This window comes from Empidonax traillii, unplaced genomic scaffold (genome assembly GCF_003031625.1).
Source record: "Empidonax traillii isolate 1590-97213 ecotype Southwest subspecies unplaced genomic scaffold, ASM303162v1 scaffold207:size1520225, whole genome shotgun sequence".
NCBI classification, from domain to species: Eukaryota; Metazoa; Chordata; class Aves; order Passeriformes; family Tyrannidae; genus Empidonax; species Empidonax traillii.
In genome coordinates this window covers 480303-493009 of record NW_020955400.1, presented here as the reverse complement: position 1 = coordinate 493009, position 12707 = coordinate 480303, and the positions used below count along the sequence as shown (strand labels likewise).

The following is a 12707-nucleotide window of genomic DNA, read 5'->3' as shown; positions in this document are numbered from 1 at the left end:
GACGGGACTTACACTGCCCCTCTGCAAAGTCTGCCGAAAAAAAAAAGGGATCCTTTGCAAAATTGGTTTACAGTGATTTAGCAAATACTTTTGCTCTGTCTCTCTCTCTAAGATTGACTTGACCTCTGAAGTCATATGCTGGGGTGAGTTTTTTCCTAATGATTCTGCAGCATGCAAATAATAGCGTTCATCTAAAAGTTTTATGACCACACATCTCCACAAAAATTCTTGTATGCAAGCTACAGTTCTTTTGTTTTCAAAATTTACGGCACAGTCGTTTCAGAGTATTTGTAACTTTCAGGCATCATGGCTCAAACTATGTGCCAGTATCTCTTTCTGCATTCAAAAAAAAACAAGCAAAATTATGCTGACCACAAATATCTGCTGCTTTGTTTTAACTGTGCTTCATAGAGGCTGACAGAATTTCAGAAAATACCCTTTTTGATTTTTTGTAATGCTTGACTGAATGAAAACAGAAATTGCCTCACCTAATGCACATGTAGCAAAATCATTTTATGAGTATTTGTACTATGCACAGGCTGCATTTTTCTGGCTAATTCATTTTTATTCTTGTAGGTAAATGTGCAGTCATATCAACAATTCACTGCAAAAAAAAAAATATACTGAAAAAAAAAAATTGCTGCACGTCTCACTTGCTTGTCTGATTTGTTTGTGTTCATCTTTATACAAAATCCTGATTCAGAAAGCTGAATTTGGCACTAGCTGTTTTGCAACTTCTGCTGGCAAAAAAATATCATGTGTCATGAAAACCTTTGAATTGGGAGTTTTATGTAGTGTTTCTTTCTTCTTACAATGCTAGCTTTTCCAGACTGAATTGTATGCTGCCGTCACCACTGTTCTGCCTAATAAAGTGGAGTTTCTACCGCAGCTGAGTACTGCTAAATAAGTAGATGAAGGGTTTCAACCTATCTGGTAAAGAGCAGGAAAACAGAATCTTTTTCCTTGGAGTTGAAAAAGAAGCTCCCATCAGTGCCTATGTTCATTTACCAAACTGAAATGGTTCAATCCCTTTCAGGAGTCCAGCCCTGGGGTCATGCCAGGTTCTCCACAGTCGCCACCACCAGACAGTGACTCCCTGGACAAACCCAAGCTGAAAGCCGGTGGCTCAGTAGAGAGCCTGAGGAGTTCCTTAAGCGGTCAGAGCTCAATGAGTAAGTTCAGATGTAATTGTGTTGCTCCATTTCTGTGGCTTCTGGGAGCAGAGATCTCCACAGTAAGCAGAATCAGAGAAAGTCAAAGCAGAAACGGTGGTTAAAAAGTAGAAAGGCTGATGGGTTAGTCATTAAGAGTTTACAAAGAACTGTAACCTCTTTGGCGCAGACACTATTTTTTTTGCTTTGTTGTTTATGCAGAGCCCTGAAAAAGTGAAATCCAACTTTCTGTCTGGGTTTGCTGCATCCTGCTGTTTTAATATAAATATAATATAAACATAGTATAATAATGCTTCTGTTTACTACTGGCCAAGGATCATAATTCTCACTTCAAGTGAGAAATTTCCTGGGCACTCCTGGCGGGCTTCCCACCCTCCCTCTAGAGAAACCTTGAGGTTCTCTCATTAAATAGTTAAAAGGAAGAGTAAATAGTATTTAAAATGTCTTGGGTTAAGATTGTCTCCACATGAAACAGAGCTTAAATGGAACACAGATGACGTGAAATTGCTACACTATTCGCCGAATTCCAGGACATGAGAGGGATTCTATAACCCTCATGCAGGAGCTTGTTTTCCTCACATCACTATGTTTTTTTTGTAAGCAAAACTTCCCAGAAAGATGACCATCTCCTCTGACATACTATAGATGAGACACTAGTTAAACACCTTCTCAGTTAAATATTGAGGAGCTGAATTCAGGAAAACAGAAGTGCAGAGTAGATTAACTAACTCTTCCATCACATGTGTGTATGAAAAATAGCAGTATTTAAGGACTTTTAACTTTGATTATCGTGTTTTCTGGAAAGAAGACCTGTTTTCTGTCTTGCTTCTGTTTCTGAAGCTTCTTCAGAAGCTTTTCTGTGAACTGATTCTATGTCTCTCACACAGGTGGTCAGACAGTGAGCACAACAGATTCCTCAACCAGCAACAGGGAGAGTGTGAAATCAGAAGATGGTGATGATGAAGAGCCTCCTTACAGAGGACCTTTTTGTGGAAGAGCCAGGGTTCACACTGATTTTACTCCAAGTCCTTATGATACAGATTCTCTGAAGCTCAAGGTACTAGCTATATCTCTTTTTAAGAGGTCAAACATTTATTTTGCTAAAATTCTAAATTGAAAGCTCATTGTAAGAACTATAGAATTCTTAATCTTTTAATGAATATGTATGTGGTTTTGAAGCCCTTTAACATGTCTTATACATTTAAGATTTGCTTATATAGCAATTACAGAATTATAGCAAAATGTTATAGAACATAAGTAAGTACTGGTGTTTCTCCACATCTAGGGAAAGACACTTGTATCTTTAGTTTCGGGAAAAACAAAAATGTGCCATGAATTCATTTCCCTTTTGCAAGGATTTTGCTTGAAAGACTGGAAAAATAATTTGTCTGCCACAATGAAGTAATCCTCAATGGAAAAATTTTCAAAACCCTTGGAAGAAATGTCCATGCACCTGTACATAGCTCTCTTAAAGGCATTTGATTTAATGTAACTTGTTTTGGGTTAATTTTGAAATCCTTTGCCAAGTGAGTGGTTATCTGTCTTTAATTTTTCCTTGATATTAGCTTTGATTACTTTCAGTGGTGCTGTATTCAGTTCAAATGATCTGGCTCCTTATTGCTTAAAATTCCAAGGGCAACTAATTCCTATTAAAGCAGATGTATCCAAGGTAATCCCTTTAGGCGTACTAAACTGGTTTTGTGGCACTTTTTTCGTTATGGTCAGGGACACATTAGGAAGAGCAACATTGTTGCACAGTTCCTTCTGCAAAAGCCTCTTTTGCTCAGGAGGTCTAATGTGAGGTTATGCCCTTATACACTGAGCATGTTCTTATTTGCACCAATTTCAGATAGTTGCATAGCTTAGAGACTTTTGTACAAAACAGCAGTGGTGCTCTACAGAAGATTCAGCACATTGGAGAATCTGGATGGTAGGGATCCATTCCAGGTTCTTTTGTTGACTTTTTCTGTGATCCAAGTCATGTCACTTAATTCCCTTTTCTTCCACTTGTAAAACAAGTATAATCAGACATATAATTAGACATTTTTGCAAGAGCTTTGAAAACTAAAGAGTTCTCTGTTCCATGTACATGGAAATCCAGGTAGGTGTGTTTGCTTAAATACATCTATCAGAAAACGTGCTTAAGAGGCTTTCTTGCTTCTTTGGTCTGCAGAAGGGTGACATCATTGATATAATCAGCAAACCCCCCATGGGCACTTGGATGGGCCTGTTGAACAACAAAGTTGGCACTTTCAAATTTATCTATGTGGACGTGTTAAATGAAGAGGAAGAGAAGCCGAAACGGCCCACCAGGAGGCGTCGAAAAAGCAGACCACCCCAGCCCAAATCAGTTGAGGATCTCTTGGATCGCATCAACTTAAAGGTCCGAATTCTCTCTCTCTCTCTCTCTCTGTTTATCCTTCAGTTTTGCTTAGGGGAAGGAGGCCACACCTTTTGAGTTGTTGGTTTGGAAAGTTGCACATCAGACCCATAATCCTAAGGATTGTGACACCACTTAGCAGAATCAGGTCTTAACTGCAGAGTCAAAATAGCTGAGGCCAGGCAGAACTGCCTGTCAGGATCGATGAAGTGCCTCAGGCTGCAAGCCATGTGTACTCAGAGACTGTAAATCATTGCATGGTATGGCCACTAGCTAACACTCCAGAGGCAAGCAAAACGTGTAAAATAACAATGGTTATCCTGTCTCTAAAGAGGACAAGGTTTTTCTACATTTCTGTTCAGAAGCGCTAGGGATAGATTGGTGTGGCTGTCATTCACCCTTCATACTTCTCCCCTCATACAGAGCCATGTCATACCAGGCGTTCAGGTAGCGTGATACCCCGACCATTTAATATAGTTCATTTCAAATACAAAAATATGTGCAGCATTCTAGTTCTGCCACAGCTACTTCTCTGAACCCTGAGCAGTGTTTCTACAAACTGTAATACTATAATTTTGGTGCTGTGCGCTGGTTTGCATTTGCTTAATTACAGGGTTTTTTTGCTGGTTGCAAAAATCTCATCTAGTATCTTTATTGACAAAATAAATTGAATAAATATGTTGTCTTACAATTCTTCTCTATTTTTCTCTCTTTTTTTCCCATCTGTGCAGGAGCACATGCCCACTTTTCTATTCAATGGTTATGAAGATCTGGATACCTTTAAGCTTTTAGAAGAAGAAGATTTGGATGAACTGAACATCCGAGATCCTGAGCACAGAGCTGTTCTTCTCACAGCAGTGGAACTTCTACAGGAATATGATAGTACGTGGGATGTTTGAGGTTTTATGTTTTACCAGAGCTCTGCCAAGAACCTTGTGAACCCCTTAAAGCAGAAAACTTGTTTTAGGTTTTGATCTTTTTTTTTTTTTTAATCTAATGTAGTTATGTCCAGGGTAACCCTGAGTAACATGTTAGATTTTTGAGGAGTGACTTAAGACTTGCTTTTGTTCTTCCAAAGTTCTTTTGTTCGCGTAAGCTCTGCCACCCAACTTACTCAATTAATATCAAGTGTAGTATACATAATGCTTTAGAATACTGATATTCAAGAACAAATCCTGAGATAACCTACTCAAAAGAAGGCGCTGACACAGAGAATAGGAAAGAAGAGATCTTCAGACTAGAGGGATGAGATTAAGATTATTAAGGGTAGAAGAAGGTTCAAAGCCCAGAGAGCTGTGGAGAAGTGTAATGTGAATTAATTTTATCTGTACATACATATGGTTCTTGGACTGTTAATTGCAGGATTGTACAGGTAGCTTCAGGTTGTATGTATGACAACACAGTCATTTTCAAAGGGAGCAAATATATCAGTCAAATGCAAAGAGTGAAAGACAGTGACCCACCTATCTAATGTGCAGGACTGTGATTTTGCCCACAGTACATGTGATGTCAGGCACGTGGCTGCAAAGAAAGGGAAAAGTGGAGTAAGCCATAGCAGTCAAATTCGTTGTTGTCTTTGCCACACAAGAATAAGCAGGGCATAGTTGCAGCAACCTAAGACAGTGCTGAATTTCCCCTTCATCCCCAAGTGTCAGCGGAACATTAGTCTCCACCAAGCAGAATCAGCGGAATGGATTGTGTGAGGGCTTTCTCAGCTGCTTCTGTGCAAATTCCTGTGTTTTAGCTTAAACTGCCATAGCAGCACTTTAAACAGCTGCTTGTTAAGTGGGCAGTGCTTAATTCAATTATAGTGATATGTGTGGTTAGTATCTTTTGACAATGCTGTGTGGCCCAAGTGCTCAATGACATGTAGCTTTCTTGCTCATTTCCCAAAGAATCATCTGCTCTTTCTTTGCCCTTCTCTACCCCCACAATTAAGCCACAGTTGCAGAATTAGGTTCTTTTCAGTAATATCAGAGTAGCTTTTTGTCACCCAATATGAGCTTCTCTTCATTATTTTCAGACCTATTAAGAATGCTTACTTCCCTGAAGAAATAATTTTTTCAGGGCCCTTCAATTTTGGTTTGAAAACCTGAAGATGTGGTGATTGGAAAGTACAAATTCCAGCTTCAAGTCAGGGTGATGAGGAGAAAGAGAACTGGGAACCAGACAGCTCTAACCTGGAAGAGGCAACAGTGCATGGTTCCACCCCATAATTAACTGTCATGTGCTGAGAGTAGGAATTGGAATAGCCATTTCTGACATTTCATTGCTGGGGAAAAAAACCACAGCATAAACTGTATCCTCGCATCATGAGATTGGTTTTCTGTATCTTCAGCTCCAGATATAGCTTCTTTACAAAATATGATTTCTGACAACATACTCTGAGTAAATTCCTGGAATCCATTCTATGCAGCCTGAGTGGACCACACTTGGGTGTTGGCTTTTTGCATAGACCAAGGAAGGAAGGAATTAGTACCACTAGTGTCTTCGTCCTTTGTTAGTGGACAGTATCTAGAGTGCCAGCCCCACTCCTGATCCTTCCTCCTCTGGGTCTTCTCAAAAGTAATTCAGAGTTAGGATTTTATTCATTTTTACTTGACTTGGTTCTTTTCAGTGCTCTTTTCTTCTTTTTTTGGGTGTTGGGGGGTTTTTTAGGTCTTAGAAAGAACTTTTTACACCATCATTTTAAATATATTTCCATGGTTTTAACTTGCGCACATGAATTACATTCTGCTTCATTATGTACCATGCTGCTCCCTCACACTATTGCTGAGGCTTTTACTTAATCACTTACTGAAAAAGATGAATGTTTCCAGCATTTGTGATGGCTTTTCCTAATGTTCACTCTTTTATAAAACAGTAGTCAGTTAATACAACAGGAAAGATCATAGAATTACTTAGGTTGGTAAAGGATCATCAAGTCCAACCAAGTCCACCATGTCCCTAAGTGCCATATCTACACACCTTTTAAATACCTCCAATGATGGTGACTCAAGCACTGCCCTGGGCAACCCTTTCTAGTGCCTGACCACCTTTTCAGTGAAGAAATTTTTCTTAATTCACAAGCTAAACTTCCCCTGGCACAACTTGAAGCCGTTTCCTCTTGTCCCATCACTTATTACTTGGGAGAAGAGACCAACCTCCACCTGGCTACACAGCCTTCTTTCAGGTAGTCATAGAGGTCATTAAGGTCACACTTGAGCCTCCTTTTCTTCAGGCTGAACAACCCTAGCCCCCTCAGCCACTCCTCATAAGACTTGTGCTCCAGACCCTTCACGAGCTCCATTGCCCTTCTCTGGACACACATAATAATGATGTTTGAAATGGAAGGTTGAGAAGTTCAGTCACATTTTCTGTTTGCCTATTTTTCACTGTATTCTCACATCCTCTAGGTAACAGCGACCAGTCAGGATCTCAGGAGAAACTTCTCATTGAAGGCCAAGGCCTAACCGGATGCTCTCCTCGGGATTCTGGCTGCTACGAAAGCAGTGAAAACCTGGAGAATGGTAATGGTGACAGCAATGAGCCTTAAAATTCCTTCAGTCTATTTTTTCAGTAGATAACTTCATATACTTCTCCTCCTGTTCCTAGCTAACAAAAGCTACTTCATACTTGACTTTCTCCTTTGCTCTGACTACCTCTTTGCCTCTTGGCTTAAGCCATTGGTTTTCATTGCTACTGTTAATAATTTATTTATTTGCACTGGTAGGAAACAGATCACATTTCACAAACAGTCTTTCCTTTGTGATCCTAGGGCAGCGGGCACTCTCACTACCACTCCCTGCTTTCTCCACTCCCAGTCGTATTCTCCTGCCACTGTGCCTCTTGAGGCTTGCACTACTTGCACACCAATAGCCCTTGTCTAAGGGATCACCAATGGAGAAGTCTCTGAACTCTGATGAGATTAGGAGGATTATTTCTGTTAAGAAAAAATGTCCTCTGGTTTAGGCCATATTTTTGCGTTTGCTCAGGTTGCATGTTGCATTCTTCTCTGATCAGAACCCAGCTGCCGAGATCTAGGACTTCATAGTGTGTGAATACTACAAAGTTAAATTAATTGAGAAGTTGGAGGGAAATAAATTAAAAGAAAAAATTGCTAATGATATCAGTTCCCTTTGCCTTATCCTGCATCAGTAAAAGGTGATGCAGTGAAAAATTACCAAGGCAGATGATAGTAGAGATTTTTTTGTCTCTATTCTTAAGAAACAGAGCGTGCTTTACTTGAGAGATGGTCTAAATTTGTAATTAGGAATGAAATATTAAAAGAGAAAATATTGGTTTAAGTTTGGCATTATCGGTCCAAGCATTTGAGCCATGGCTTGGCCTCAGGCTGCCTGGTTTCATCACTAACATCCAGCATAAATAGGAAACCAAGAACAGAATGAACAGATACTGTACGCCCCTTATAGTGGCCATTTTTCCAGTTTAAAATATGAGCTAAAGATCTTTCTCTTAGTATGTGCATTTTCTGTCAGTCTGCCTCTCAAAAATAACAATTTATTGAAGAAAATCACAATTTGCTTTGAAGCTGAATGCCTGAAATCAACAATATACTAAATTCCTGAAAGCGGGGGGTCCTTTTCCTTGAATATGAATTCACATCCAGTAGGCACACTGGAATAGAATCATAGCTAAATATATGGCATATGTGACAATTTTCTTTCATTTTTATCTCTAAATGCCATCATAATGATAGCTGTAACACTGAAGTTAAAGTGCTGCCTGTACATTTTCCTTATTTTAACAATATAATAAAACCTTTAGAAAGCAATTGGCATTGCCTGTCTGCTTAGATACTTACATTTAAACTAATATTTCTGTCTGAGTTTTCTATAATGTGAAATGCTGATGATTTTTATATTGCTTTTTATGTATGGCTTGCTGCATTTCTGTGTCATTTTTGCTCACAAATGCATTTAGTGCTTGTTTTGAAAACTGTTATGAAAAGAACATCTGATATTGGATTCATTCAGAGATTTTATCAAGGCTTGTTAATCTGAAATCTCTTCCACCTTGTTTGCAAAGTTCATGGACCATACTTGTTTATATGCATGTTGTTTTCAAAATTCATCTTTTAAGGTAAGGATAGTAATTTGTCTCATAAACATCATAATGGTGCAGATCAGCACTTCATAAAGTGCAAATGCATTCTGAAAAGGGACCAGTCTTCAGATTTTCTGGGGGGTGGTTATACATAATATGATGACTACTGTAGTGTCTGGTTTGAGACTCATACTGGATCTTTTGGTATCAGTTCAAGATTTCAGAGCTACTCTGATGTTTTGGCTAGAAAATTGTTTGCTATGTACTATAGCAGTGATCCAGATGTATGTTTTGTAAGTATTTCTCTGGGTCTCACTGCAGAAGAGTTTGGGTATTCTCTTAGGTTCCCATAGTGTACTTACAGCAGTATTGTGGTTTTATTTCAGTTCACAGAGAGCAAGGAACATATGGTTTGTGGGCTATCCCGTGTTAGACAGGAATAACCTTAGAGCAGAGCCTTAGGGCTTCAGTAAGAGCTTATATTGCACAGGAGGAGCATTTCTCACAACTTTTATTTCAGTGCCGAGATTCCTGAGTGGGTTTTCCTAAAACCAGTGTAACCCCTGATTAATATTTCAGATTGAAAAGAAGGTACATGGATTTTGTTATGTGAGCTTTTGACAGCAAGCCCTGGACAATAGGGTGAATTACTGCAGAAGTCAGACATGTGCTGGCAAATATGAATAATGGAAAGAGAACACTTCTTTCCATGCTCATTACATATTGACATTAGTGCCTGAAGGCACTAAAAAATGAATATAACATCTCTTACACGTCTTTTTAATGTGATTGCAAGTTGTTTTCAGAAGGCAGTGGCTAAGCTCCTTGGAAAGATGCAGACAGAGAGGTCTCTACTAATTCTCTGAGCTACCTGAACTCAAGATAGTAGCGAGGGGGCCATCTTCAGTGTGGGATGTGTCTCTATTAGCACTTTTTGGGAATGGTAATATTTAGTTTGAGTTGAACTGTGAACCATACAGCTTCTGAGAAACCAGTTCCTGTGTGTTTGCGTTCATCCTTGTAGGCACACCTTGACTTTAGATAAAGTAACTTTTTTTGATGAGAGTCTTTTCCTCATCTCTTCTTAAATGTAACCTCCATTTTCTTTTCTAGTTTTCTTTGTTTTTTAAACTCCTTGAGTAGAGTAAGATGCAGGAGAATGCAAGCTATTTCTTTTTAGGTTAAACAGGTTCTTTCATTCCTATGCAAGGCAAGCAGTGTATATTATTCAAAAGCCAAGCACTGAACTTCTTTCAGGATAACACTTTGAAGGCAAGCTACATGAGAAGAAAGCATCTATTGCTTAAAAGTACACTACATTACTTTAGTTCTGATGTAGTTAGCAAAACCTCTCAGATTTCTAAAAGGATCAGGTCCTTTAATTGGCAGCTATTGATTGCCTTTTATTACAGACTTTGGATATCATTTAGCCAAATCTTTTGGTTTGAGGTTTTGGCTGTTTGGTTTTTTCTTTTCCATTGGAAAAAGAAATTTTGAGCTTTATCTATCTATCTATCTATCTATCTATCTATATCTTGATTTTAGAAAGCTTACTGTACATGGTGGAAAATATCCCTGTTACCTGAAAAAAATAACTGTTCAGGATGTGCTGTTTTTCTGAGAGGTCATTGGCTTTGAGACAAATTTAATTCTGTCTTGTTAAAAAGAAAAAAAAATCTCTATATAGTATTTGAGAAAAGACCTTGTATTTCAAGTAATGAATACTCTAGTAGGCACAGTCCCTTTGATCAGGATTTTTCTGTCAAGCAGAGTTGGTGGACTTCACTATTTAAAATCAGTGGTGCATATCTCATAAAAATATAAAGTAAAGCTTACAAAGAACATGTGGTTTGTATTGGCATCTTAAGTGTTTATAGTAAAACACCAAATCTCTAAGACCTTCCACTTTGATAACACACGTGACATGAGACATGAGACTAACACTAATACTAGTCACACTTGAAACTCCCTTTTGAAACATTTCTCCATCTCATGAGATCTTTTCCTATAAAACTCTGCTGTTCCTAGAAGTATTTTAATAAAGGAGCTGGTACTAAACCAGTCTTCCTGCACTTTCTTGTGCAGGAAGGGTGACATAGGGTGTCAGTTCTAACTGTAGGATGCTTCTACATGAAAAAGATTTCTATGAGCTAAACCTCAAATCTCTGCAAATTGGAGAATAGAAAGGTTATTAAGTATTTTGGATATCTTTTACTTTTCTGGTCACATTTACTAGTTCTTCACAAATAAAGCTGAAGTTCAAAAATACATATGCTTAAAATGGCACTGAGTTTTTGTACATTTAGAGTTAACAAAGAATAAATCTTTTTTTTTTCTCAAAACCATTTAGAAGTGATCTCTAATTTATGATGCATGTGATTTTTTAATGGCGAGTTTGCTTGTTTCTAGGTAAAACTCGAAGAACCTGTCTTCTGCCCTCAAAATCAGCAAGTGACCATAGCTTTAAGGATTTCAGCAGAAACCAGCTATCAAATTATCCCACGCTTCCACTGACCAAGTCAATAGAAACTCTACAGCATGGGGAAAAAGGGTTGGGTTGTGCACATCGTGCTCTGAAGAGCTCTGTCCAACCTCCAGCCACCACAGGTCTGAAGAAGAACCGCAGAAGTTTACCGGTTGCCGTCTGTCGAAGCTATGAAACTCTGGATGGACCTCAGGATGTTGATACGTGGCCAAGATCCCACTCGCTGGATGATCTCCAGGGAGAATCCAATGCTAACCTACAGGACACTAGCAAGCAAGTAGGGTCTTTTCCTCAGGATTCACTGGATGTAGCAAGAAAGGCAACTGGCTCTGCCCTGCCGCCTCGCCCTCATGGAGGCAGCTGTATGGTAGATGACTTCATGGCTAAGCAGGGTAAGGGAGCTGCTAGTTCTCAGAAGGGAAGAGCTAAGGAATTGGACTGCTCTGTAATGGAAAGTGCAGGTGGAAAGCCTGCTCCATTCCCCCTGAAAAACTATGAAGCTCAGCCTGCCTTAGTGATGCATCATGCCTCTGAAAATACAAGGATGCCTCTGGAAATACAAAGTAAAGGCTTTCATGACCTTGCACGGGCTGATTATGCTCCAGTCCTCAAGGGAGGTCTAGAAGCTGAGCAAAAAGGCACAAATGAGGCAAGAATGCAACCAAAAAATCCGTCTCAACCGCCACCTGTCCCTGCCAAAAAATGCCGAGAACGCCTTTCTAATGGATTATACCATCCTCCCATGACCACAAGTGGGAACCACTCAAGTCTAGAAGCACCGTGTTTGCCAGTAAAAAAGACCAGCTCATCCGGTCCCATTGATTGTCATGGAGTACCTGTCCATAGGACATCCTCTGAACATGAGCCCAGTACCCCTCCTAGCCCACTGCCACCCTGGCTGTCGGATCTCCCAGAGACTGCTAGTGTTCAGCAGCATGTGGTAAAGCTAGGCCCTGCTTCAGCGAGAAAAGTCTCTTGTAGCAGGGGAATGGATCTGGAAATGGTGATAGAAAACAAGTTGCAGTCTGAAGACATTGATCTTACTGAAGAACCGTACTCAGACAAGGTAAGTGGTAACCATTTCAGTGATTTCATTCTGCTGGCACTGCAAGGGATATTCTTTCATTTATTGTCTGTGATTTTTTTTTTTTTTGTGAGTAACCAACCAAAGTAAACCAAAAATCATTGAGACATTAGACATTCTATAACTCTGTCTTTACTCTCAGACTTTATGCCGAAAGTAACTCTTGTGTTGTGGGGGACTGAGAAATCCCAGACTTATTCTGAACCTTCATCTTTTCAGGCTATTGGTGCCTTGGTGGCACTGGGCATGGAAATGTCTCTTTCTCTGCTAATGTGGGGAAGTAGAGCTGAAAAAGAAAGTAATGATTAGATTTTATGTTTCCAAGAAACTCTCAATTGAGAGCATCAATTAGACATCTTTTTTGGGGTTTTTTGAGGGGAAGGAATGAGTCTTAAGGTCCAGTCCTTCCCTAAGGGATTGTTTTTTTCATTTTTTCATGGAACCTCAAGGAAAGCTCCTTCTTGCCCCCATCCTACACTTCTTTATTGGTCTGTATTGATACACTTCCTTATTTTGTCCTCTCTCCTTTGTGTCTGGCTG

General features: G+C 39.4%; 1 protein-coding gene across 14 annotated transcripts in view; it reads left to right on the top strand.

Moving 5' to 3' along the window:
• The window catches only part of SASH1 (SAM and SH3 domain containing 1), a 524421-nt gene that overhangs the window by 508143 nt on the left and 3571 nt on the right, over positions 1–12707 (top strand). For all 14 annotated transcript variants that reach the window (XM_027887354.1, XM_027887352.1, XM_027887355.1 and 11 more), the window contains 6 exons: positions 1037–1172; positions 2060–2229; positions 3346–3555; positions 4284–4434; positions 6948–7061; positions 11008–12149. In XM_027887354.1, coding sequence (XP_027743155.1) covers positions 1037–1172; positions 2060–2229; positions 3346–3555; positions 4284–4434; positions 6948–7061; positions 11008–12149 — 1923 coding nt within the window. The remainder of the gene's footprint in view (positions 1–1036; positions 1173–2059; positions 2230–3345; positions 3556–4283; positions 4435–6947; positions 7062–11007; positions 12150–12707) is intronic.